The 23,270-nt window shown below is 37.5% G+C and overlaps 1 protein-coding gene across 2 annotated transcripts in view; it reads left to right on the forward strand.

The window, feature by feature from the left end:
• Positions 1–12,236: 12,236 nt before the first annotated feature.
• Positions 12,237–23,270, forward strand: part of EPHB4 (EPH receptor B4) — a 194,966-nt gene continuing 183,932 nt past the window's right edge. For both annotated transcript variants that reach the window (XM_044077006.1, XM_044077007.1), the window contains exon 1: positions 12,237–13,172. In XM_044077006.1, coding sequence (XP_043932941.1) covers positions 13,121–13,172 — 52 coding nt within the window. In that variant the 5' untranslated portion in view covers positions 12,237–13,120. The remainder of the gene's footprint in view (positions 13,173–23,270) is intronic.

The raw sequence follows: 23,270 nt of genomic DNA on the forward strand, positions 1-23,270 counted from the left end.
ACAGGAATTTTATTTAGTTAGTAAATAAGCAAATTATATTGGGTTAAAAGTGTATTTTAAAATATAATCTTGGAGACAGTAATAGAAACAGATGTGTACAGCCATATAAATGGTTTATACATAAAACATTCATTTCAGTATAAAATGCAACTACAATAAAATACAACCACAATAAAAAGTGCACAGTAAAGTTTATAGTTTGAGAGCAGTAAACACGCTAATATATGTCAAGAAAGTCAAAACTGAAGTCTATCGTTAGCAAAACAGATATGTCATATTTTAAAACCAAAGGGCAAGGGATGAAAGTGAGAGAAAATGTTCAAAGCAAAACCTAAGGAATAATTTATTCAGAAGAAGGGAGGTAACCAAGTGGAACACCCTGCCAAAGAAAGTGGGTGGAGTCTGAAATAACCACAGTGTTTAAGAACAGATGTGATAGACATAAAGGACTTGTGACAACCAGTGCAAGGCATAAGCAGCATTTAGAAAGATAAGGTGAACTTCTTCCAGATGAGACTGGCAGACTTCATGAGCAGTAGGTTTTTTTATCCTTATCTGCACTCAACACTTCTGTAACTAGTTCATGGCTTTGGTCACTGCTTTCTGTAGAAAGGTGGCCATTATACCTATCAACATTTTAACCTTTGTTCATCAAAATTCATGACAGCTTGAGGGCAAAAAAGTGGGCAGAGTGTGATACATGATCAAACCTAAAAACTGACGTACAAAACAGAATAAAATTAAGAAAAAATCTATCTTCAGTTTTTGCAGATTACAGAACATTATAAATTATTATGACTTTATCTCTTTAAATTTCAATGAAATTTGTGCTGTGCTGTCATATTTCTGTAGTACAGATTTCTGATGGTCAAAATTAGTAATGTGCTGCATTACATGTGACACGGCGTGAGAGATCTATGGTACTTATATTGCCAGAGCAAGTAGCATTTTCAGCCACTTTACTACTGTACTGAGTAGGTTGCACTTGCTCACCAGTAGAGGGCACAGTTAAAGCACTAGAGAAGCCATATGTCTGTTACAAAGCTGTTCCTATGACTCATGCCTTCAGTACTGTAAACCTTCTGTGATATCAGAAAAACAAAGTGAAATGCAGGGGATCTCGTCCTAACAAAATGTATAGAGGTAGAGAGAATGAGACAGTGATTTATGAGTTGCAAGTACTAGTTTATAACTTGAAAGCTGGCCAGCTGGTAGGAAGAGAACAAGAACCCTCTGCCCAAATAATCCTATACACTTGATAGTGCTACATAGTAGTAGTAGATGCTTATATGCTCTTTGCAGCAGATTCTGCAAGAACAAATCCATACAATAATATGTTTTAGTGGTTCGTATAAGTTGGATAGTGTTTAACCGCTGGCCACTTTCAAGTCATTTTTGGAGGTGCCTTGTACAGAATTGTAGCTTATGTAAGAAACAAAGGGAAATAAGGGCAGTTGATAAGCTAATGTTCACTAAGAGCTGCTTAGACTAGTCAGATGTGCAATGTGTAACCCTGCACTACGGAACCTGCTCACGCTTATCACATGTGCTATATAAACAGCACACGTTGTAAGTATATACTATAGAGTCTGTCCAAGCTGGTCACGTGTACTGTGTAACTATGTTTTGGAGATGCTGCCCTGGTGGTTAATGTGTACATTTACAATGTTATAGAAAATGGCCATGCTAGCTGCATGTGTATTGTTTAAGTATTTGCTATACAATCTGCCCATACAGTTATATCCTCAAAGAGATATTAGCAAAGATTAAGGATTAGATGCAGAGAGAGAAATGACCAAGATAGTTAATACAACCTACACAGTGCAGTGGTATTTAATAAGGGTGGTCACTGGTGTGCTTGCAATTAGACATTCTCCCACATAAATAGAGACCATAAATATATGCAGCATAAGTACAAAGAGACAGCCAAAGTTACACAAGACAAATCTCAACACTAAGCATAACGTTCCTTCAGAGTCTGCCACAACCATCTTTTCTCATTCTTATTCTTTCAATGTGGTAAACACAAAGGCATACACTCCAACGGAGTGCCATACTCCATTGTTACACACCTACATACAACTGCCTGATGCTGTGAATACTACAGGACTGTACCAAGAAGGAGAAGGGGTGTACAGCCATGCACTGTACAGACCTGGAACCAGGCCACTGGAAGCCAGATCACTAATACTTTATAATAACAATAAGTAAATAAATTATAGTTGAGGCCAGATGAGCCACAGCCTCTTGGTCCAAAGAGCACCAGTATTAATTTCTAACCTCTTCCTGCCGCTCCAGGTCATACAGACTCAGTGACATCATACATTATGCATAGTCCCCTCACATGAGTGGCATCAGAGGTCCTGGGAGTGTGCATTTGTCCTCCTTTTCTATAAAAATTACCCAGAGTTAGCTCTCAACCTCAGGATTCATTTATAGCAATTGACTGAAATGACTATGCCTACAGCAGAAAATGTCGTCAGACAAAACTCAACATTGTGAAACATCAACTTTTTGCTTTTGGTGTTAATATAAAAAAATGCTTTTGCAGAATACAACCCCCTCCTCCATATCCCCATTTTGAGAGCTGTAGTCACACACACACACACACACACACACACACACACACACACACACACACACACACACACACACACACACACACACACACACACACTGTGATATTGTTCAACACTGGAGGTAAAGTAAAAACTTCCTTAATCCAAACGTTCTGTGGCTGTGACAAACCCAAGCTGCAGTATGCAACTAACAGGCATTTAAATAATCCTATTCACCAAATCCCATTGCAGGCAAACCAACAATGCTGTAATCTATATATTCCTGCTATTGGGTATGCTTCTTGATGAAGACATCTACCTCATACCTCACGTAGGAGGAAAGGTAGTAAGAAGACAGTCTACCTGAAATGAATGAATGTACAGCATGCAGGCTGCTGAGTGAATGCAGGCCACTGTCACTGCAAACAGACTCCATGATTCACTGTGCTAGCAATGCAGGCCACTGGCACTGCAGACAGACACCATGCATCACTGTGCCAGCATTAAAAATTGAATGTGAGAGCACCATGCATCACTGTGCCAGCATTATAAATGGAATGTGAGAGCAAATTAGGACCACTAGCACTACAGACAGACACCGTGGATCGCTGTGCTAGCATTAGACATGGAATGTGAGAGCAAATTAGGACCACTGGCACTGCAGACAGACATCATGTACCACTGTGCCAGCATTAGAAATGGAAAGCGAAAGCAAATTAGGACCACTGCCACTGCAGACAGACATCATGCATCATTGTGCCAGCATTAGAAATGGAATGTGAGAGCACCATGCATTACTGTGCCAGCATTATAAATGGAATGTGAGAGCAAATTAGGACCACTGGCACTGCAGAAAGACACCATGCATCACTGTGCCAGCATTAGAAATGGAATGTGAGAAAAAATAGGACCACTGGCACTGCAGACAGACACTGTGCATCACTGTGCCAGCATTAGAAATGGAATGTGAAAGCAAATTAGGGCTGCTTCAGCATTCCTCACCAGTCACTAATCTTATGCTTTGTTTTAGGCTACATTTTTGTGCAAATTATACTACAGGTTCCTCCTCTTCACCTTCTACCAGCACAGGACTGTCTCTCCAATATGATATTGGAAATTTTCAATTAATCGTGAACCAGTAATGTGCTATGGAAGTCTCTTTCAAATACAAAATATCTGTGAAAACACATTTCTTCACATCACTTTACAAAGAATGCAGCCCCTTCTGCAAAGAAAACTTCCCCTCACTATTTGCCCACATAGCCTTAAAATCAAAACTAAGTGGCCAGAAACACAAACAACTTCACTCCAACTTATTTTATGTTGTGTCTGTTCCCTTCAATACACATCCATCTTGTCAATGGCTGGAGAGACAGAGATAATAAAAGAGTAGCAGATTTATTCAGGTAACAGTTTTATTCCTGTTACTAAACCAGTCTACCAGCAAATACCTTCCATTTTAATATAATAGCCATGTTAACATGCCAAGTCACAAAGGGCTTTACTAAATGCACAGTAACCTAGATGAATATTAGGACCTACTGAACCTAAAATAAACAACAAGGTGTGGAAATATTATGGGTAGCTGAGTTTGCGGCACAAGGGACTTAAGCTCTGAAAGAATGGAAAAAAATGAAATGCATTCATTGGGGATAGGGTTTATCTCCTAAAATCTCATATTTTCATAAGAAGCATCTGAAATGGTAGCAACACTGCTTAAGATACTAATGATGTAGAATGCCATCAAGTTATATATCTTACCCAAGCAAAAAAATAATGTTTCCATTTTCAACTGTTCTCCTTAAAACAGGTTACATATTTTTCAGACAGTGTTTGAAGCACCCTGGATGCAGTACCAGGTGATATTTGTTTCTAATGTTAGCATTTATATTTTATATAATTTGCACCAGGTGAATTCTTACCTGCTGAGCGGCAGTCTTTTCTTTTCCTTTTTTTTTTTTTTTTTTTTAGTATTAACCCAGGTTGAATAATCTACATGGTAAGGGCTCATAAACAGAAGAGCACATTTTTGACTAGCTAAAACTTAAACAGTATAAGTGCTTGTTTTCAAGGATGACGTGGTCTGGCTAACTGATTTGTTTACAATCATGAGACAGTAAAGTAAAGGTAGTGAAATTCAAACAATGGCCCACAGTCTACAGCTTGTTGTGATAATACTCAGAGCTTATACTATGAGAAAAGTATTTATTTCACTGATAGCACTAGTTTTTTTTCTTTTTTCTTTCTTTCTTTTTTGGCCACTTTGCTCTGAAACTTAAATCTGTTTTCATATCTCTGCGTGTGTCAGGTATGGGTGTGAACATCATCTTATTATATATAGGATAACAAACTTGCTGTAAGTTGTAAATATTTCACATAGATGCTAACTAACAAAGACAAAAGCTTACTGATATAACATGAGAGACTCTTTGGCTAAAGGACTTGATAATCCTACCCATTTGCAAATCAAGAAGTGGATAAGTGCCTCTGAATTAGAATACATACTTAAATAGTCCCCACATAAGGAACAGTAAAATACCCTTACCAAGAAGTACTATGATCATGCTGAGCTGAGGTCTGCATGTGTACAATGAAGAAAAATAATCTGACAATACATATACAAGATTGGTGAGAAGAAACAACTAGGCAGAATCTGAATTTCAGGCACCTTAGCGGCTGAATCTCTGGTATTGTTTTTTGCTGCAACGGAAGCAAGAACACAAGAGGGCACTCCTGAAAACAGACAGTAGAAGACATGCAAAAAAAAAATCAGGAAAGATATGAGGAGAAGCATAATTAGAGAAAGAGTGATGACAAGCTGGAATGAGCTTCTGGCAGATGCTGTCACTCAAAAGATATGCAATGACTTCAAGAGAAGGTGGAGGCTTTCAAGTATGGAGTTTTAACACAGCCATATAAAAGTCTGCAATGGGCAGCCCTGATGTGAACTATTCCTGGTGCACTTTCACTTCCTTAGCAGTAAAATGAACACTAGCCGCTGACTCTTCTGCTCATTGTGATGTATGCCAGTATTACATTAGCATGTTGCAAGAAAAATAGGAACTATGAGGAAAACAATTATTTAAAGGTGTCTTACAGTCATGTCCTTTGGCTCTCAATAAAACAAGGGAATGCTTTGGTATTTTCCCCTTGGTAGTTGTTTGTACACTGTCATGAAAAGCATTTAGCATAAAGAAAAACAGCCACGGACAAGAACCAGCTAACCAGCTCATGGCAGAACATGAGCACACACTAGACACATATGCAGGGCAATCTGGGCTTTGCTAGTTCACCTATCTATATGTCCATTGAGTGTGGGAGGAAAGTGGAACCCCCATCTAAAACCACGTGGACACAGAGAACTTTCAACATGCAGACTCTTCATCAAAAGCACCCAATCTTTGTATAAGGCAACAAAGCTAAAAAAAAAACTAAAAAAATATATGATTTTATCTATATGTGTATGCAAGCACACACGCAAGCAAACATTATACACACCTACACAGATAGTGTAGAAACTGCTAATGTTCTTGTTTTTCTTCCCCTTGAACTGAATCTTGAGAGCAGAGCTAATCAAACGGTGATTCACTCAGTTCACTTTTCAATTCTGGGTATCTAACTAAATGCCAGGGATCAGAGTTTGGAGAATTGTTTGGATTATTACTGGTAGAAAAAGCAGCCTACAGCATACTTTCTGCCAAATTAAATAAATAATAAGAAAACAAGCCCTACTCTTCATTCACTTACATTGAGGCAACGAGTAATGCATTATTTTATTTATTTGTTTGTATTTTGTTTACCAGGGTAGAACACTGATCCATACTCAGCCCAGGAACACTGTTTGGTTAATAGGCTTTCTGAGTTGCAGTGTAGGAAAATGCAGTTTTAAGGGAATTAACCCATAAGTTACAGTATGAAACTCATTAACAAGTCATTGTAAAACTATATATATATATATATATATATATATATATATGTGTGTGTGTGTGTGTGTGTGTGTGTGTGTGTATATTTTTATACATACAGTTGTGCAACATATTTTGGTTTCTGTATCATAAACGCATAATGTATCAGGCCTGTTAGGCATTAGACATAATTTAATACTATATAGCTCTTCTGTCTGTTATCATACAATGATATCTCCTTTGTACTTCTAACCATGTCTTCTCCATGATGAAATATTTTATGGTAACTAACCATAATCAGGACAAGGGAATACATCACTGAAATCCACACACCTATGTTTTCAGAGCTTTTTAAGCAGTAAAGCAAACATTTTCAGATGAAACTTTTTACTCAGCTAAAATCCTTTTTTTTCAGTCTAATGTTATTTTTACTTCAGGTTTACATAAACCCAGTCTGTGACATACACCTCTGCTTCACTGAGATACAAAGGGCAACCACCTTGCATGTTTGAAACTTATTTGAAGAAGCCCCAAGTTGTTCTAAATGTCCCTACCTGCAGTGATTGAAACGTAGGACAAGGGATTTAGAAACTACATTGAATGGTATATTTCACATTCTTCATTTGCATTTTTTTAACAGTTTCAGCAGAGATGGTGTTACTAGCCAAGACCAACTGAAGGAATAAAAGAGGCTGCAATCTAATCTCACTCTAAGAAAGATCAATGAAACCAGCCCAAAAGCAGGTACCTCAAAGACTACATGGTCTGACCGTTTGAACCAAAAACCACATACACAGAGAGACCAAATGAGAGTAGTATGTTTACTGTAAGGCGAGTTCATACAATGTGGGCTACAAGTAACAGGTTGCTCTCAGAACAGTTACGTGTCTTAGAAAAAAATGCCGATTTTAGATTGTTTTCACTGAGGTTTCTTAGAGAGATTGGATTACAGCCTATTTTATTCCAACAGTTGATCTTAGATAACAACACCACCTCTGCCGAAACTGTTTAGGTGTAAATCATTTGTATATTAAATATAAAGATAAACATGCAGGAATGCTCAAAGTGATTTCTCTGTAATCTGTTTACAAAGATCATAAGCAAACACAATGAGCCAGAGTTGGCATTTTAACAGTTAGTTTAAAACAGTCCTCAGCAAGGCTTTTGTCTTGCTGTGAAATTTTAGATGATTTTCATGAGTGTGAAAAAGGTTTGACATTCCCACCCTACAAGAGGGAAAATGAAAACGTTAAAAAAAAAAAAAAATACCCTGAAGAAATAGTCAAGATCCTGAACAGTATCATATCATCTTCATGGACATAAAATACGAAGTGAGGTAAGAATTTTGAATGAAGGGTAGTAGCTTACAATCATTGTGGAAAGACAGAAACATATGACAGCCTGTCCTAAGGGAGTAGGAATGCATGTGGCATGTATGTCAACGTTCTGTAGGAAGATAAAAAATGTTGGCTAACTAGTGTCAACAGTTTATTCAGAGAGAAAGGAAACTGGCAGACTGGGTCATTCAAGCAGTTCTTATCTGCTGTCACAATTTACACTTCTTAAAGGAAATGTCCAAAGACAGTCAAAATGTTCCTAGTAGTCTGAAAACCTACCCTGCTATGATTTCTAACACATACACTCACACACACACACACACACACACACACACACACACACACACACACACACACACACACACACACACACACACTAGGTTAGGAGTTAAATGAGATATTTGTTTTCAGATATCTCTGTCTTCCCCACTGATGCTGTGGCTTCTACAGAGTAAATTGTTTTGAAATACTGGTTTTATTGTACTTATTAACAGTGTAAATTTACTAATTCAATTACAGTTTTTTTATTCAGGACTTGGAGCAAAGCAATAGACAATAGCACAGATTTTAATTAATAAATAAAAAGCTTTAACAAAAGTATAATCTAACGTTTTACAAAATACAGTGGTCAGCAGCTTAAAAATCACAGTAAACAAGGTTACTTGTGCAAGGAAATGTTAAATAGTTTTAATAATAACACTGTGGGAAGTAATAATACAGTAAACGATATCAAAAGCTGTTTGTAGAGTGGATTGGAAAAATGTACAAGTTAAGGTCAAAAATTTAAGAAATTTCACTTTCTCTGCCTGTGTGTGTCTGTCTTGTGTGTGTGCACACACACACACACACACACACACACACACACACACACACACACACACATATATATATATATATATATTTACTGCGGTGGTGGTGCTGTGGTAGCGGTGTCGCCTCACAGTTAGACGTTGCCCGTTCGATTATCAGTTAGAGTGTCTTCTGTGTGTCGACATGCGTGAATGGGCGTTCCTTCATTAAAGGTTGTGCGTTAGGCCCGGCAAGCCAGCGCGTCAAAATCTACTACCAATCATTAGCGGACTGGAGTTCCGCTGTGGCGACCCCCTAACTGGGAAAAGCCGAAAGAAAGAAACAAATATATATATATATATATATATATATTTATTTCCAGTTTGATAACCGGGGAGGTCCACTGGGCCCAAAAGGCCCATTTTCAGTGGAGGCCCAGGGAGAAAAGCTCCATAATAAAAACAATTAAGAAATAAAAACAAGTAATAATAAAAACAATTACAGAAATTAAAACAAGCAAGCATACAATCCTACATTTGTACAAATTATTCATAGAATAATGCAAAAGATCACATACATATGAAATATGTGAATAGTATAATTTTTACAATCAAATTCAGAGAGCAATTTGCATATATATATATATATATATATATATATATACACACACATATACATATACACACGCATATATATATATATATATATATATATATATATATATATATATATATGTGTATAGACACACACACACATACACACATATATATATATATATATATATATATATATATATATATATATATATATACACATATGTGTGTGTGTGTATCTATATCTATAGATAGATTTACACATAACGTTGACGTAGTTGCCTGTGTAGTTTACATGAATATTTTACTTAGCCACATGGCTCAGTAACTCCAGTTTCTTTGTAAATGCAGGTTTGTTTATTAATCATTAATTACATAAACCCATAGTAATTACATTACAGTTCCTGGTTTGCTGCAGGCAGCCTACAAAGGACGTGCCTCACAGTGTGGCTGTAAAATATGTGTAGTGTTGTTGCTTAACGCCTGGAATAACAATCCTAAACTGATGTACAACACTACTACATTTGTCCTGAAAGTACCGACACTGTGGCGACATACTTGTTTCTAACATTTATTTTTTTTATGTACAAAACGATTTTACAACAGAATCCAGAAAACGAATATGCTCTTCTAACAAGTGATCTTCAATCTAGTTATGAAATAAATTAATGAAATAGAAGTAATGAAATAGAAGGAATTATCAGGTTAACAAAGGTCTCCCACATTCGTGACTATAATATTTATTGTATGTATGCATTCATGCACTATCGAGTTACTGTCACACAAAATAGATTACACTGTATACGCTGAGCTTAGTCATATGGTAACATTTTGTTTACTACAAATTCCAGAATTCACTTTAGTGCATATGTGTGTGTGTGTTCGTAAGCAGACCATGGTGGGCAACCAGCGAACTGCTTTTCTCAGCAAATTGAACCTACAATTTCTAAACAGAAGAGGTTATTTCCCCCGTGAGGAGAAGCCTGTGCCCGGGCGTTGAGTAATGAACTGTGCGGCACTTCCAATCAGAATTAGAAACAACACGGGGGGGGGGGGTAAGTCTCACCTTGAATGTTTAGGGACAACTCTGAAGGCACTGGTGGTCTAAAAATAAACACTCACAGTGCCTTCGGATAGTGTAGGAACCCCTCTGTAAAGGCGAAAACAGTCCTTTCTTTGAGGTATGGGCAGGGGGACTCGAATTAACCACTTCCCCCAACATACACACCTGCCAGCATTTTATGTGTGTGTTGGGGGCATTATACACACATTTCAAACACCTACAACATTATGAGTGTCCAGTGCGCTGTCTAACAATGCTCTGAGGCTCCGATGCCAGGATTAAATGCATGGCTCTGATTTCTGTTACTCTACAGAGTAAGTCGTAGTTGTTAATATCTTACCCCAGAATCAGGCACAGATAAAGGGTACTTTCTAAAATACTTGCACTATTAACTCGAGAAGTTGTCAGAATAAGAGAACGTGAGTTAACATGCATTTTCTAAAATGTAATTCACAACACTTTGTCACAAAATCTGCAGTATCAGGAGGGGTAGAGCGCATTTGTAAGGCAAAATTAGGCTTAGGCGGGACAATTAACGATTATGGATGTAAAAGCCCCCCCACCCCCACCCCGTGCAGTCCTACCTGGCACTGGGAGTACTGAACTGAAGAAGGACAACACTTCTTGACACTTTTCAAATAAATTCAGATAAATCCATTGTATTTACCATCTTCAACCATTCAGTGTTGCAGTTCTTAGCATATTCATCGTGAAAAATTGGATTGCATCGAATCTTGCACACAGACACATACCTCGCAAACTCTTACCGCAAGAAATCTGTATAAAGCCTGACATAATGCCCCCCCCCCCACACAAAAAATAGGAACACATTTAAAATATTGTTCTTACAAACTTAGAAAGTTGCTAGAATAACAGGATGTGTATTAGCATGTATTTTCTGAAGGGTATGGTTTGAAACTCAAATGCATGTCATTATTAAGTGACTTTAATCCTTAGATCATCCAAGTAATTTGTAAAAAAAAAACAGTTTTTATGAGGAGCAGACCAAAAAGATGAGCCAAAAATCTGCACTTTCTGGTATGCACAAAGAATAAATATTGCATGAAGCCGTTGCACACAAGGGTGTAAGACATATTAACATCGCATCGATGGCACTGTGGTTTCAACCTCCCTCAACTGTTCAGATTTTTGTCTCGTTTCTTTCCTTGTAAAATTGGAGGTCTTCAACCAAATTATTAAGGACCGAAGTCACTCAATAGTGTGACATACATTTGAGTTTTCAGACTTCATATTCTTCAGAATATACACACTAACACATATCCTGTTGTTGCAGCAACTTTTTACGTTTATAAGAGCAATATTGAAAATGTGTCCCTTTTTTTTGCACCAGTGTCCCCCAATACTTTTAGGCTTTTCTTAGATTCCTTGGGCTAAGAAGCTGTGAGTACTCCCCAAATTTTGCTTCAAAAAATTTGCTCTGTCCCTCAAGTCCCTACTCAGCTGGCGATATGGGGAGACAATGTAGTGGTATACACTACATAAATGAGTTACCGACTTCTTTTAGCTCAACGAATGCCCATTAATTAACATTCCCTTATTATTTCTGGAACCCTCCTAGATTCCAAAGGTGAGATATTGGGAGCTCTGTTCCCTTCCAGTTTTATAGGTGCATTGTAATTTGTTACATGATGTTTTTGATTTATTTATTCCGAAATATTATCCAGTTTATCAAGGAATACGCAAAGGAAACAGGACGAGATTCATTTGATGCCTGCAGTGTCATTCTCTCACATTTTAGCTGTGCTTGTCTTATTTATTTTTTTTTTTTTTTAGCTTTTACTGTCAAAGAGCGAATGGGTTTTAGTGACAACAGTCTGCAATTGCAGTGTGCAAAAGTTAAAAGAGACAGACAGGGACTGAAGCTGCCATCAAACCTTGTTCAATAAAACGTCTGCAGTCTCCCAGCCCCGCCCAACTTCCATTTGTCGCCAATCACAACGAGATGTGGGCGTGGCTATGTGTTTAGCCGGTCTGCTGCAGCGCTAGGGGTAAGTAGAAAGTTTTATTGTGCCGTAAGTTGGGCGAGGGGTGCTCTTCTGTACGCAAAACGTGGTGTGTATTAAAACGGGAGTGGTCCTGGACAAGTAGGATTAATTATTAGAGCAAGATTTAATGCCCAGAGGAACGCACAGGACCTCACAACAGACGCAGAATTTGCTGTTGAATAATTAGCAGACGATCCTCAGTCTGTTGCTGAACCAGAAGCGACGTGACTGCCGCTGCACAGACTGCTGCGGAGTTACCAGACCTTGTAGTGTGCCTGTTGTAGGGAGCCCGAACTGCTAACATTTTTAAGGATTATTAAACGCCCAGATTGCAAAAGTCACTGAAACAATAGTGCAGCTGATCTGTGCAGTTGGAAAAGACTTTTGGAAACGTGTGTTTCACCGTGGTGCCTTTTGGACTCTGTATGCAGGACTATTTCCCACTGATTGTCAAGGAAGTACAACAAATCTTGGCTGAGGGGCAACATTTAGCCTCTCCCCCTTTTGGGAGTGGGGTAAGGTTGCTTGGATCTTTCCTGGTGCAAGGTTTTGGAGGATCTGCTTGAATTAAAGAGGGGCGTAGTTTGCACCTGTACATTAGCCTCTTGTGATTTTTTGGCATGGTGGCCGGGAGTCCGTGTGGGATACACATCTCTGAAGGGTACGTCTGATCTACCTCCTTTTCTCACAAAGGCAGTGGAAGCAGGGAGCTGCCGCACTCTGTCCGTATCTTAGCTGGAAGAAGCTCACAATAGGTTTGCGCCGCAGGGGGTCGTGTGGTTTTAGTCCGAGTGTTCGTAGGTACATCCAGCAAGCTCGAGGTGCTGATCTCCATCCCTCCTGGAAAGTAGTGGTATTAAGTGGAAAGCATGTATTTATTCGCAGTCTGTCTTCTTATTCCGGCCTCCCTGGCCCTTGAAGGTAAGGTTGCATTCGTTCTACAACGATATGCTGAGTCTGTGTGCTGTGTGCTGTGGGCGTTACATTAAATGTGTGGTCTGTGTTTTTTATTTTTATGTACAAAGTAAACAGGGTACGCGTGAACTTAAAATGGTTTTAGTCACCTCCCAGGTTCTGTTTCCCCCTTTCCTCACACGTTCACAGTGTTTCATACAGTAATCTATTTAGCTGTATCTCTTCGACCTTCCACCTACAAAATGTGGAATGGGGAACTGACTCTCATGATGTGGAACGGTTATTAACAACTTTATATTTCTTTCAAGGAGGAAGCCCCAAATTTTATACTTCTAGGAACCTTTTTTTTTTTAGAGTTAACGTAATTCATTGTTGTTTAGTAGGGATATTAGTAAAAAAAAAAAAAAAACAATGAATACGTGATAGACCACCTCGGTATGGATTGTGGACTTTTTAAGACTTATGTAAAGAACAATCCCTGTTATGAGGTACAGTTGAAAGGCAGAGCTCGTTATCTTATTGATTCCTGACAAACAAACTTTGAAGATTCTGCTGGAGATGGCCATTTCACTCTGACAAGTCCTTGATGCCCCCCCCCCCATTTGTGCCTTCTGTTCTGCTAAGCTTCAGAGAAAGATTTCCCCTTAGAAATCGGATTAAACGGAACAGATTTAGCAGAAAGGGATTTGCATTTTCTTATTTTTCAGCCCAAGATTAGCAGGTCTGGAAACAAACTTCTGTTTCTCAACACCCCCTTACTTTCTCTTATTATCCACAGCAAAATACGGCTTTGTGTTAATTTATCAGTCCCAAAGTTTCTTTCTACTCTGTACAATTCTCCATACATACACACTGTTCTTTTCCGAGTCTCATTCCTTGTGGTCAATTTTGCGCTTTGAGGTTTTTTTTTTGGTAGGTCACTGAAGCATGTAACATTTTAATTGAATTCCTTTTGTACGCGTTTTCCTCTTCAAAAGATTTTCATAAAGGTCTCAGAGAGTTGGTCTGACTCCATATCTGATGACAAATAGGAGAACGGTTGAACGTTTTCACAAAAGCCTTTTCAAAGATGGAGGTTAGTCCTCCCCATATCGCACAAAAATGGAAAGTTAGAAACTGGAACTGCTACCTTTGTATTTATTTATTTTATTTATTATTTACTAAGGTATATATACTTTAGCATATATTTTTGCATCTCTTTTCCACGACCTTGAGCAAGCTCCATGACTCATTCCCCACTACCCCCAGTGGTGACCTCATTTTTCCCTTTATTGCTGGTAATGTTTGGCTTACATAATTTCAATATAGCTTATGTTGATAGCAGTGGTGAACCGTGAATACTTTCCATGAACTGGAAGTGGGAGTTTAGTTGTGCTTTTAGTGAGTAAATGTATCTGAAGAACTTTATTGTTCCATATGATTTTTTCCCTTAAATTTACAAAAGAAAGATGCTTACATTTTCCTGAAGTTTAATATACAAAATAAGTTTTTTATGGTAACTGTCTTGTTAGTAGAGGACATGAAGGGTACATTACTTGGGCTGTGGTTGAAATGTGCTGTAGACTGATGTGGCACCATTATGTGAATTTAAAGTAAATGTAGCAGGTCCCATGGACAACTTGTCTTTGTAACGGAGCGAAAAGGTGGGCTTCTCTCTACTTTCTACTGAAATATTTTAGCATAATCATTGTAATTTGAGTTTTCTCTGAATATGCTTTCATATGCCTCTATCATACCTCTCAGCCTCTTAGAGCAAGAAGTCTGGACAAAGCCACAAATAACAGGGAATAAAGGCCCAAAAATAGAGACACTTTTTAAATGTTGCTCTTATAAAATTAGAAAATTGATAGAATAACAAGTTTTGCATTAGTATGAATTTTCTGAAGAATATTAAGTCTGAAAGTCAAATGTCTTCCGTTATTTTCTGACCTTAGTCCTCAGTGATTTGCAAGAAAACTACGATTTTTATAAGAAACAGACCAAAACGTGAGTCAAAAATCTGGTCATTCTGTGAAAATATGGACAATTGAGAGTTATGGCATCTATTACTGCACTGGCCATACATACTTCCTTTATAGATGAAAATTTTGACATATCCGGAAATTACACAATAGTGATTACACATGGCAGTGATGTATTTAGCTGTTGCTGTTCAGATTTGAAAATAAGTACAGTAGATTTGCTGAAGGCATTCCATTTTATACCATTTCTTGCCTTACAAAGAAAAACAAATTTATATTACATATATTTATACATCTGTGGCCTGTTGACCCTTTTCGATCATAACTCAGGTGTATAGCATTGCAAAATCAATATAAGCAAAACAAAACGTGGGCATGTACAAAATCTGATATTTAAGATGAAATAATAGTGTGTTAAGTAGAAATGAAGTTTTCATTGGTATCCTTATATTGAGTATTGATGCTTTCTCTATACACAGTCTGAACAAGAAGACCCATATGTACACTTTATACAAGGGGATGGTAATCGATAAGATGCTGTGAAGAACAACGTTTAGATAACAAATACCTTAGTATCATTGTTAGTCTGTTATTTGTGAAGGGGTAAAGATCAGTAACCCGACCAATCAGAGGGGTTACAGTGGGTACTGCAACTTCTCACATTCCCACAATTAGCTTTGCATATTACACATCAAAGTATAGGTAGAAATGGAGTTTTAATTCTTTTCAATAAATGTTACATTAGTTATAACCTGATTATGAAGGTGCCTTTCACAAACCTATGCACACACTCTCAAAAACACATCCGCACACACTCTCAAAAACACATCCAGCAAAAGAAAAAGAAAAAAAAAAACTCAATACCATACATGAGAATAAATCATAGGTTCATTTTTGGACATTGATTATGGGGTTGTTGGACAGAGCAGGAACAGTGATGATTTAGAAAGGTCAAGTGCTGCAGACCTGATTTGCAAATGTATGGTAATTTACCTGTGTTCACCAGCAGCTAAACACAGACACACATGCACCTCAACCTTTCTGCCCAAGAATACTTGACAAAACCATAAAAAATGGGAGAGGAGGCAAATGCCACAAATCCACGATAATTTTTAAAATATTACTCTAACTCACTTAAACATTTAACAGACCTAACAGGTTTTAAACCAACATACATTTCCAAACCAGTATGAGGTCTGAAACAAATGTCTGACATTATTGACTTGCTCCTTGGTGGTTTACCAGAAAAAAATAGGGGTAAGATGAAAAATTTGTGGCAATGATTTTGTTAGTAGATAATCAATACAACCACCTGATGAGCCCTAATACGGTTCTTTATTGTTTTGAATTCCTAGCTAGTTCAGCATTAACTCAATGCCCACTTCCTATGGAAATTCATATTACATTTTAACACTTTTACTAACACAAGAAAGTATCTTGAAAAGCCTGGTATGAAATATTTATACTGCTCTGAGAGTAAAAACAGACTGTTTAACAGCTCTGCAAGTCTTATGAAATTAAAGTGAAAGATTTTTTTCCTGAGACAGAAAAAAGACCAACATCCACATAATTCTGTAAATAGGTGGTTGTAGGAGTTTTCTGAAGATCATCCCTTCTCCCCAAAATTCTTTTCTGACAGTTGTGGGGATTCTTTGGCCTGGCAATACATGGCAATGAGATAAAAGATTTAGAACAGGGCACTCACTATACAAGCACTTGATGCATTTGGATACCATGGAGAAACTGGAGACAGACACGGCAGGCCAGATGGCATGTGCATGTTGACAGATTCCATGTTTATGTGTTAAGATTATTCTCGAGTTTTTGGAAAATGCCACATAGTTGTGCTATAGATGACTGCTCAAGGTGGCACAGTTTCAAACTCTTAGTCCTCCTTTTTTTACCTAAGATTGGAAGGGGGCTTTAATGCAGCACATCAAAAAGGTATTCTCACCAATTGTTTAATGGCACAGGAAGTCAGAATTTGACACCAGACCATGCTAGTTTTGGGAATGAACAATTCATATGAGTAATGTAAATCAGTATGCGAGTTCTGCTTTCTGATTCTTCTGAACTTGTGCTTAGCTCCATGTAACCTGAGTGGCTTCATATATGCAACCTTGGGGGAAGCCAGAGCTCATAGGCTGTAGTAATATATGCTTCCCTTCTAGTCTAGTAGTATCAATGGTGAATTATATCAAACTTCTACAGTGGTGTATTGTAAGTTTTCTGAGTACTGTTTCTGTAGAGATTTTAATGAGGGTGGCTTAATAGCCCCCCCAAAAAAATTTTCCTGATGATTTTAACAGTAATATTGTGTGGGGTGGGGTGTGAAGCACTGTGCAGTGAGCCCCAATAGTTTTTTTTTCCAGGTGCACAGTGTTTCTTGTAAAATACTAAAGTAATCTCTAACAATAGCATAACATTTTTAGGATTACTGCGCTGTTATTTTCCTTAGTACTTCTGTTGCCTGGATCGTGTTGTACATGTAAAGTTTTTCAGCGTAAATGCCATTGTTCTTTTGTGTATACTGTTGAGGTAATTGCTTCCTTAGCATCCTGGCTTCAGTGCTTGGTAGTTCCTGACATGTGAACAATGACGGGAAAACTCTGCAGTGAACAAGCTGTTCAGTGAGTGAGCGACAAACACAGTAGTATTTTAACATGTGAAGCGTTACTCTGCTCTTTTAATGCACAGCCTGCTATGTACAAACTACTGCTCCAAAACAACTTTTTTGTATGGCATTGTGTCCCTCTGAGTAAATTAAATCTGTTTTAGTGTTGCATAAAACGACAATTATTATTATGTAGTGTTTGGTATGTGCTATTGAAGTGCATTAGTCTTTATCAATTGGTTTTAATTACTTAATTAATGATATGGGTGATGTTTAACATACTGTCATGTGTTTAATATCTGGCTTAAATATAGTCTATATGTGAAGTACCTATATTGTTACTGTAAATACTACTGTATGTGTGTTTGTAAAGGGGGAACACATGCATGCACTCCAAGACTGAGTTTACATTCTTTTTTCCCCTAAAACACTAAGGTAATTTATCCATTTTCTTATAGACCATTTTAATTCCTTAGGAATGCAAGCTGTTCTTGTGGTACAAGCACAAACTTGTAGTAAGAGATTCGCCACACCATGTAGTAAGAGAGTCACCACAGATGGCTGCAGATTTAGTAACTGGGCAAGACTAGTCGGCAGAAATGTGCCTTTGCATGGGCAGCCCAGGAGCATTGACTGTGACCACACAGTTTGCAAGCAAATGCTGAGAGATTCAAACACGGGATTATGGGAGCTGTTCAACAATGTGCATGCAAGGCATATCTGTTAAAAACATCTTTACTATAAAAAGAAGACAGTTTTACACAGCTTGCACTGGTGTTTTAAAACATGAGTTTACAATATGCTTTCCAGTCTGCAGATGTTATAAACGGTAGTGTATTTGATTCTTCTATGCTTCACGTGGCTTCTCTTTAAGTTTTTGTCAGATGTCACAGTTTGTGTAATAAGCACAGACACATACATGAACAAAGGCATGTGTCCCCTGTTTATCCTTTTTCTCTCTTATAATATGTTTTGCGTTATTATAATTTGTGGCTTCAAGACCCTCTCATGAGTACTTTACTCCATAAAAGCGTGACAGATGCAGATATTTAAATGTCTCCTTTCTTGTTTTTACCTATTGTATATACCTCCATTGTTGTGCTGTGTTCAGATTTCCATATGGGCTACTCTACTGAGTTATTTAGGGGCTGTTTTGTTCCATGCTGACCTTTCACTGCCTCATGCAGGCTGGGACACAGCCTGGATTGACCTTCCATAAAGCCATAGTAAGACTTATTATTACTTACTAATAACTGCCTTGTAACTCTTTATGTGCTTCTTCAATGCACACTCTTCCTGGCCTACCCTTGTGGCCTATGTCATGGCTGAAGATCAGTCCTTCTAGGTAGTTAACAAATGAAAAAAAAAAATACAGCAACTGAAAGCCAGAAAATGTGCCAGTAATTTAAAATAACCAGCTCTGTCGGTTGACCCTTGTTAGTGTGTGCGTAGTGGGGTTGACCTAACCACAACAACATACAATGCTGGACTAATAAATTAATTTGTACTTGTTAAGTTGGAATGTCCAGCTGGGAGGGCCCTTTTAGTGGTATTAAATGAAGACAAATTCAAGACAATAAACAGCAGCAGTAAAACAAACAACAGTAGACAGTCAACAGTTAAGCACTGCATTAGTCATAATTTAGCTAATATTCCTAAACAAAGTAACACAAGAAACTGAATGATTTTATTTTTGTTAGCATGAATTTTTCTGTCTGGGGTAGAGTGGTGCTGACTCAAATTGTCTTTTTCAGGCTAACTCAGGGTAACATTCAAAGGTAACCAGATTCAGAATGAACGAAGATAGTTTTAAACATGGAGACAGTAAAAGTTAATAATAATAGACAGTAGCTGTAAATAATTTTGCATATTAGTACCAATATGTGAAACGTTAATATCAAACAGACCATTAACGTAAAAATAAATGAAATTGTACACCTTACACTTCTGTGTTACATTAAGTGATTTCTAAAGCAAACACTGACACAAATTAGTAACAAGTGTAGTAAGCGAAAGTGACTTGCTACACAGATGATAAACAGCTGTTCATAAGTGCTAAACAAAAAGGACTGGATACTTTGGAAGAAAGTGAAGCACTTGATGGCATAGTTGCATATGTAATTATTACTGAGCTAAGAGATCATCTAAATGCTGCCCGTGTATGTTTGTATGTTATGGCCTTTTTTTTTTTTTTTGCTGACAGGGCTGATGGTGTGAAAATGTATTTCATGCATCAGACAGAGTTGTTTTAAGCTACTGGCTGTACAAGACACAAACAAGCCATAACAATTAGGACTCCTCATTTTCATGTTTAGAGTATCTGTCTGGACCACATTATTTGTACTTACAGTGGTAATAAAACACCCTATAGGCAGAACAATTCAATTGTGGAACATTTTTGTTTCTTTTATGTGCACCAACGGTTAGTTAGAACTCTTGCAGCCCATTTTCAACCACAACCAGACTAACTTTAGCAGTTAAAAACCGTTGCAGTCTGCTTTTGTTTCTTGTAATATCGGCTGAAAATACAGCCATTACTCATTTAATCTCAAGGTGCTTCATCACTTCTCTTGCATTTTATGTAACATACTGTTCAGTTATTTATACTTTAAGGGAATGCAATTTCTGAATTATTTTTTGTAAGTACCTCATACCTTCTTCAGCAAGTAACTCAACCCTGCAGTAATGTATTGGTTAGACAGAGTTTTGTTGTCTCACATGTTTATTAGTAATCAAGTGAAGTGCAATGGATTATGCCTCTAAGGTTGGTCAGCCTCACTGTCTTTCTTAGATTCTTGTTTGTCTGTTGCCCTATATTCTGTGTGTTTCTATTGATGTTATTCATTTTCATGTACTGGTACACACACACACATAGGTGCATGCGTATGTATATATACATACATATCTGTGTGTTGATCATCTTTGTAGCTCGAAGGCCCATATGAGCTGTAGTTCTTTGTCAGATCAATAAGTTAATGAGTACACAAAGAGGCCTGTTGTTTAATGTACTCACCAGGGTGGGGGTGGGGATCATCTGGTTACTAAAGAAATAAGTACTGCAGGGTAGATTAGATTGCCATTGTATTGTGACTGTAGTACTGTGTAACCTGTACACCACATATTACACATTACTGTACCTCACCGTGAGAAATAAAGTTTGACCACATTTACTTATATATCCCTGACCCAACCGTTCAGATGTACTTTCTTTGTCATCATCCGTATCATTTTCATACTTTTTAGGTCAGCATATGTAGCCTGAGTGATCCTCAGTCTGGTGTTCTGTTTTCACCATATGATTATGTAGTGTTCATTTTGTCATTTCTGCTTTGCAGTTAAAAAGAAAATAGTGTAACATTTTTGAGACTGGTTGTTATCTTGAAGAATGCCTCTATAGCAAAACAAATAAAGTGATTGTGGGCAACAGTATACCCCCTAGACTGCCGGTAGAAGGGAGAAGCAAATTATAAAGTATTTCTGAAATAAGTTCGGTGAGTACATATTTAAATGGTCATATTATTCAGCAAGTAAATATTAAAACAGTCGTCAGTATATGTTAAAACAAATAGAAGCATGATGACTGTTGATGGATGGGTGGACAGATAAAAGATTAATAACAAGAAGGAATGAACGAATTTAAGGAAAATGTGGTCTGTAAACAGACAAATGGATTAGACATACAGGATAACAACCTCTGCGTCAGAAAAGAGGCAGCTTCTCTCCCCAAAACTCACACTACAGTAGGAGAGGAAGGAGTTTGAGTGGCTTTGGTTGAGGTGGCAAATCTTTTCTCGTTTTTTTTTTTTTTTTGTTAGGACTGTTGTCTTTCAACTTTTGCATTTTAGAACCTACATGGTTGGAAGGTGATGCATGTTTTTGTTCTTGTCACAGGATTGATGAAAAAGTTAGTTGGCGTCTCATAGAATTTTTAAGTGTAATTTCTTAAAACAAGCTCTGAGCATCTGTTTGTATTTAGCTACTAATCTAATGTTTAGTAGGCATAGTTTTCATAAACTTTTGTTCACTTAAGTGGGATCTTTATGGCCTAATCAAGATCTCTAAAATGTGTAAGAAAAGCTCCATTATAAAAAAAAATCTATAAGTACATTTTAATGTGCTATTCTAAAAAATGTTAGATTTAGAGTAAAAAATAGCTTTTGTGGGATGTGTACAAACAGCTCAGTGTTGGGCTGTTTTTGTTACCAATTCAGCTAGCCACTAGACTATTGCTTGAATGGTCTTATTTGTATAATGTTATTGCATAGAAAGAGAGGCAATACTGCCCATAGTGTAGAAAGCAAAAAAGAAAAGTTCAAGAATCTGCAGTTTGAAGTCCAAAGACAGCAGGCACTTGCTGGTTTTATAATCTTGGAACTTTTTGGCAAGATTATTCAGTTTTGTAAATACAGTCAAAAACACATTTTATGTGCTTTTTGCAGTTTATGCAGGTAGTTTTTTTAACATTTCTAGACTGCTTTGGTTTTCTTTACTTTCTTTGGGCAAAGTATCCCCCAACTGCAGTTGATATTTTTGTAGTTTTAAACTCTGTGGTAATATTAGAGATACCTTTATCTTCGGACTTCTTGCCGACAACGTGCTGTCCCATTTTGATCAGTCACCCAACAATGTCTGAGGATCAAGTGGCTTTGTTAGTTGCTGCATTTTAAGAGTGATTGACAGTGACTGGGGAAATAATGAATAACATGATTAGAAGATCTTTTAAGTAATTAAAAAAAAAAACGGTAGCTAAGAAAGAAAAAGTGAACTTTTGAGGGATAACAACAAGTAGGTTTGATTTGTGCCTAGGTCTGTTACGCCATGTCTGTGCTAAATATAAGACACAACACCAGAGACAAGTTAAGACAAAAATCCAGTGTCTTAATATCAGTAAACCCCCCTTAACCACAAGTATTTCTGTGTGCATGTCTGTGGAATTGTATACAGCCAAGTAAAAGTTCTTCTCCAAGTAGCAAACCTTAGGAGATGCAGATGATTTTTCTTTTTACTATTTTAATGTTTTGGTTCTTCTCGGACTGCTGATAGTACCACTGCTGACTGCCAGGATCTAGTTAAGATTGATGATACTGTATGCTCAGATATTATTTTTTCCAATTATGTGATAAAAGTACCCCATGAAGGATTGGAAATGGGAATTTAATGGGTCCAACCTATCTGTTTCAGGCATAGCAATAGAGAAAAATAATGACCCGCATGCCATAAAGTCTTGGAATGCAAGTCCTGCAGAGTCTGCAGAATGTCTTCTGTGATGAAAGGCACTGGCAGTTAGGCTAGCAATTCGATCCTTATATTAGTCCAAAATGAATAGCTTAGTCTTGGTCATTATGACTGACAACAAAGTTCTCTGATCGCTGGAGCGCAGCAGCTTGTAGGAGACATTTTTTTTCCCTTGAAAGATGAAAAGATGAAGTCTTGGAATCTCCTCTGTAATTCACTTTTTTTTTTTGGGTGGGGGGTTGGCAGAAACTAGAAGTTTTTGGAATTGTACACTACCTTGCACACAACCTTTGA

The sequence above is a fragment of the Protopterus annectens genome, chromosome 7.part0 (genome assembly GCF_019279795.1).
Source record: "Protopterus annectens isolate FY-2018-M chromosome 7.part0, PAN1.0, whole genome shotgun sequence".
Lineage (NCBI taxonomy): Eukaryota > Metazoa > Chordata > Ceratodontiformes > Protopteridae > Protopterus > Protopterus annectens.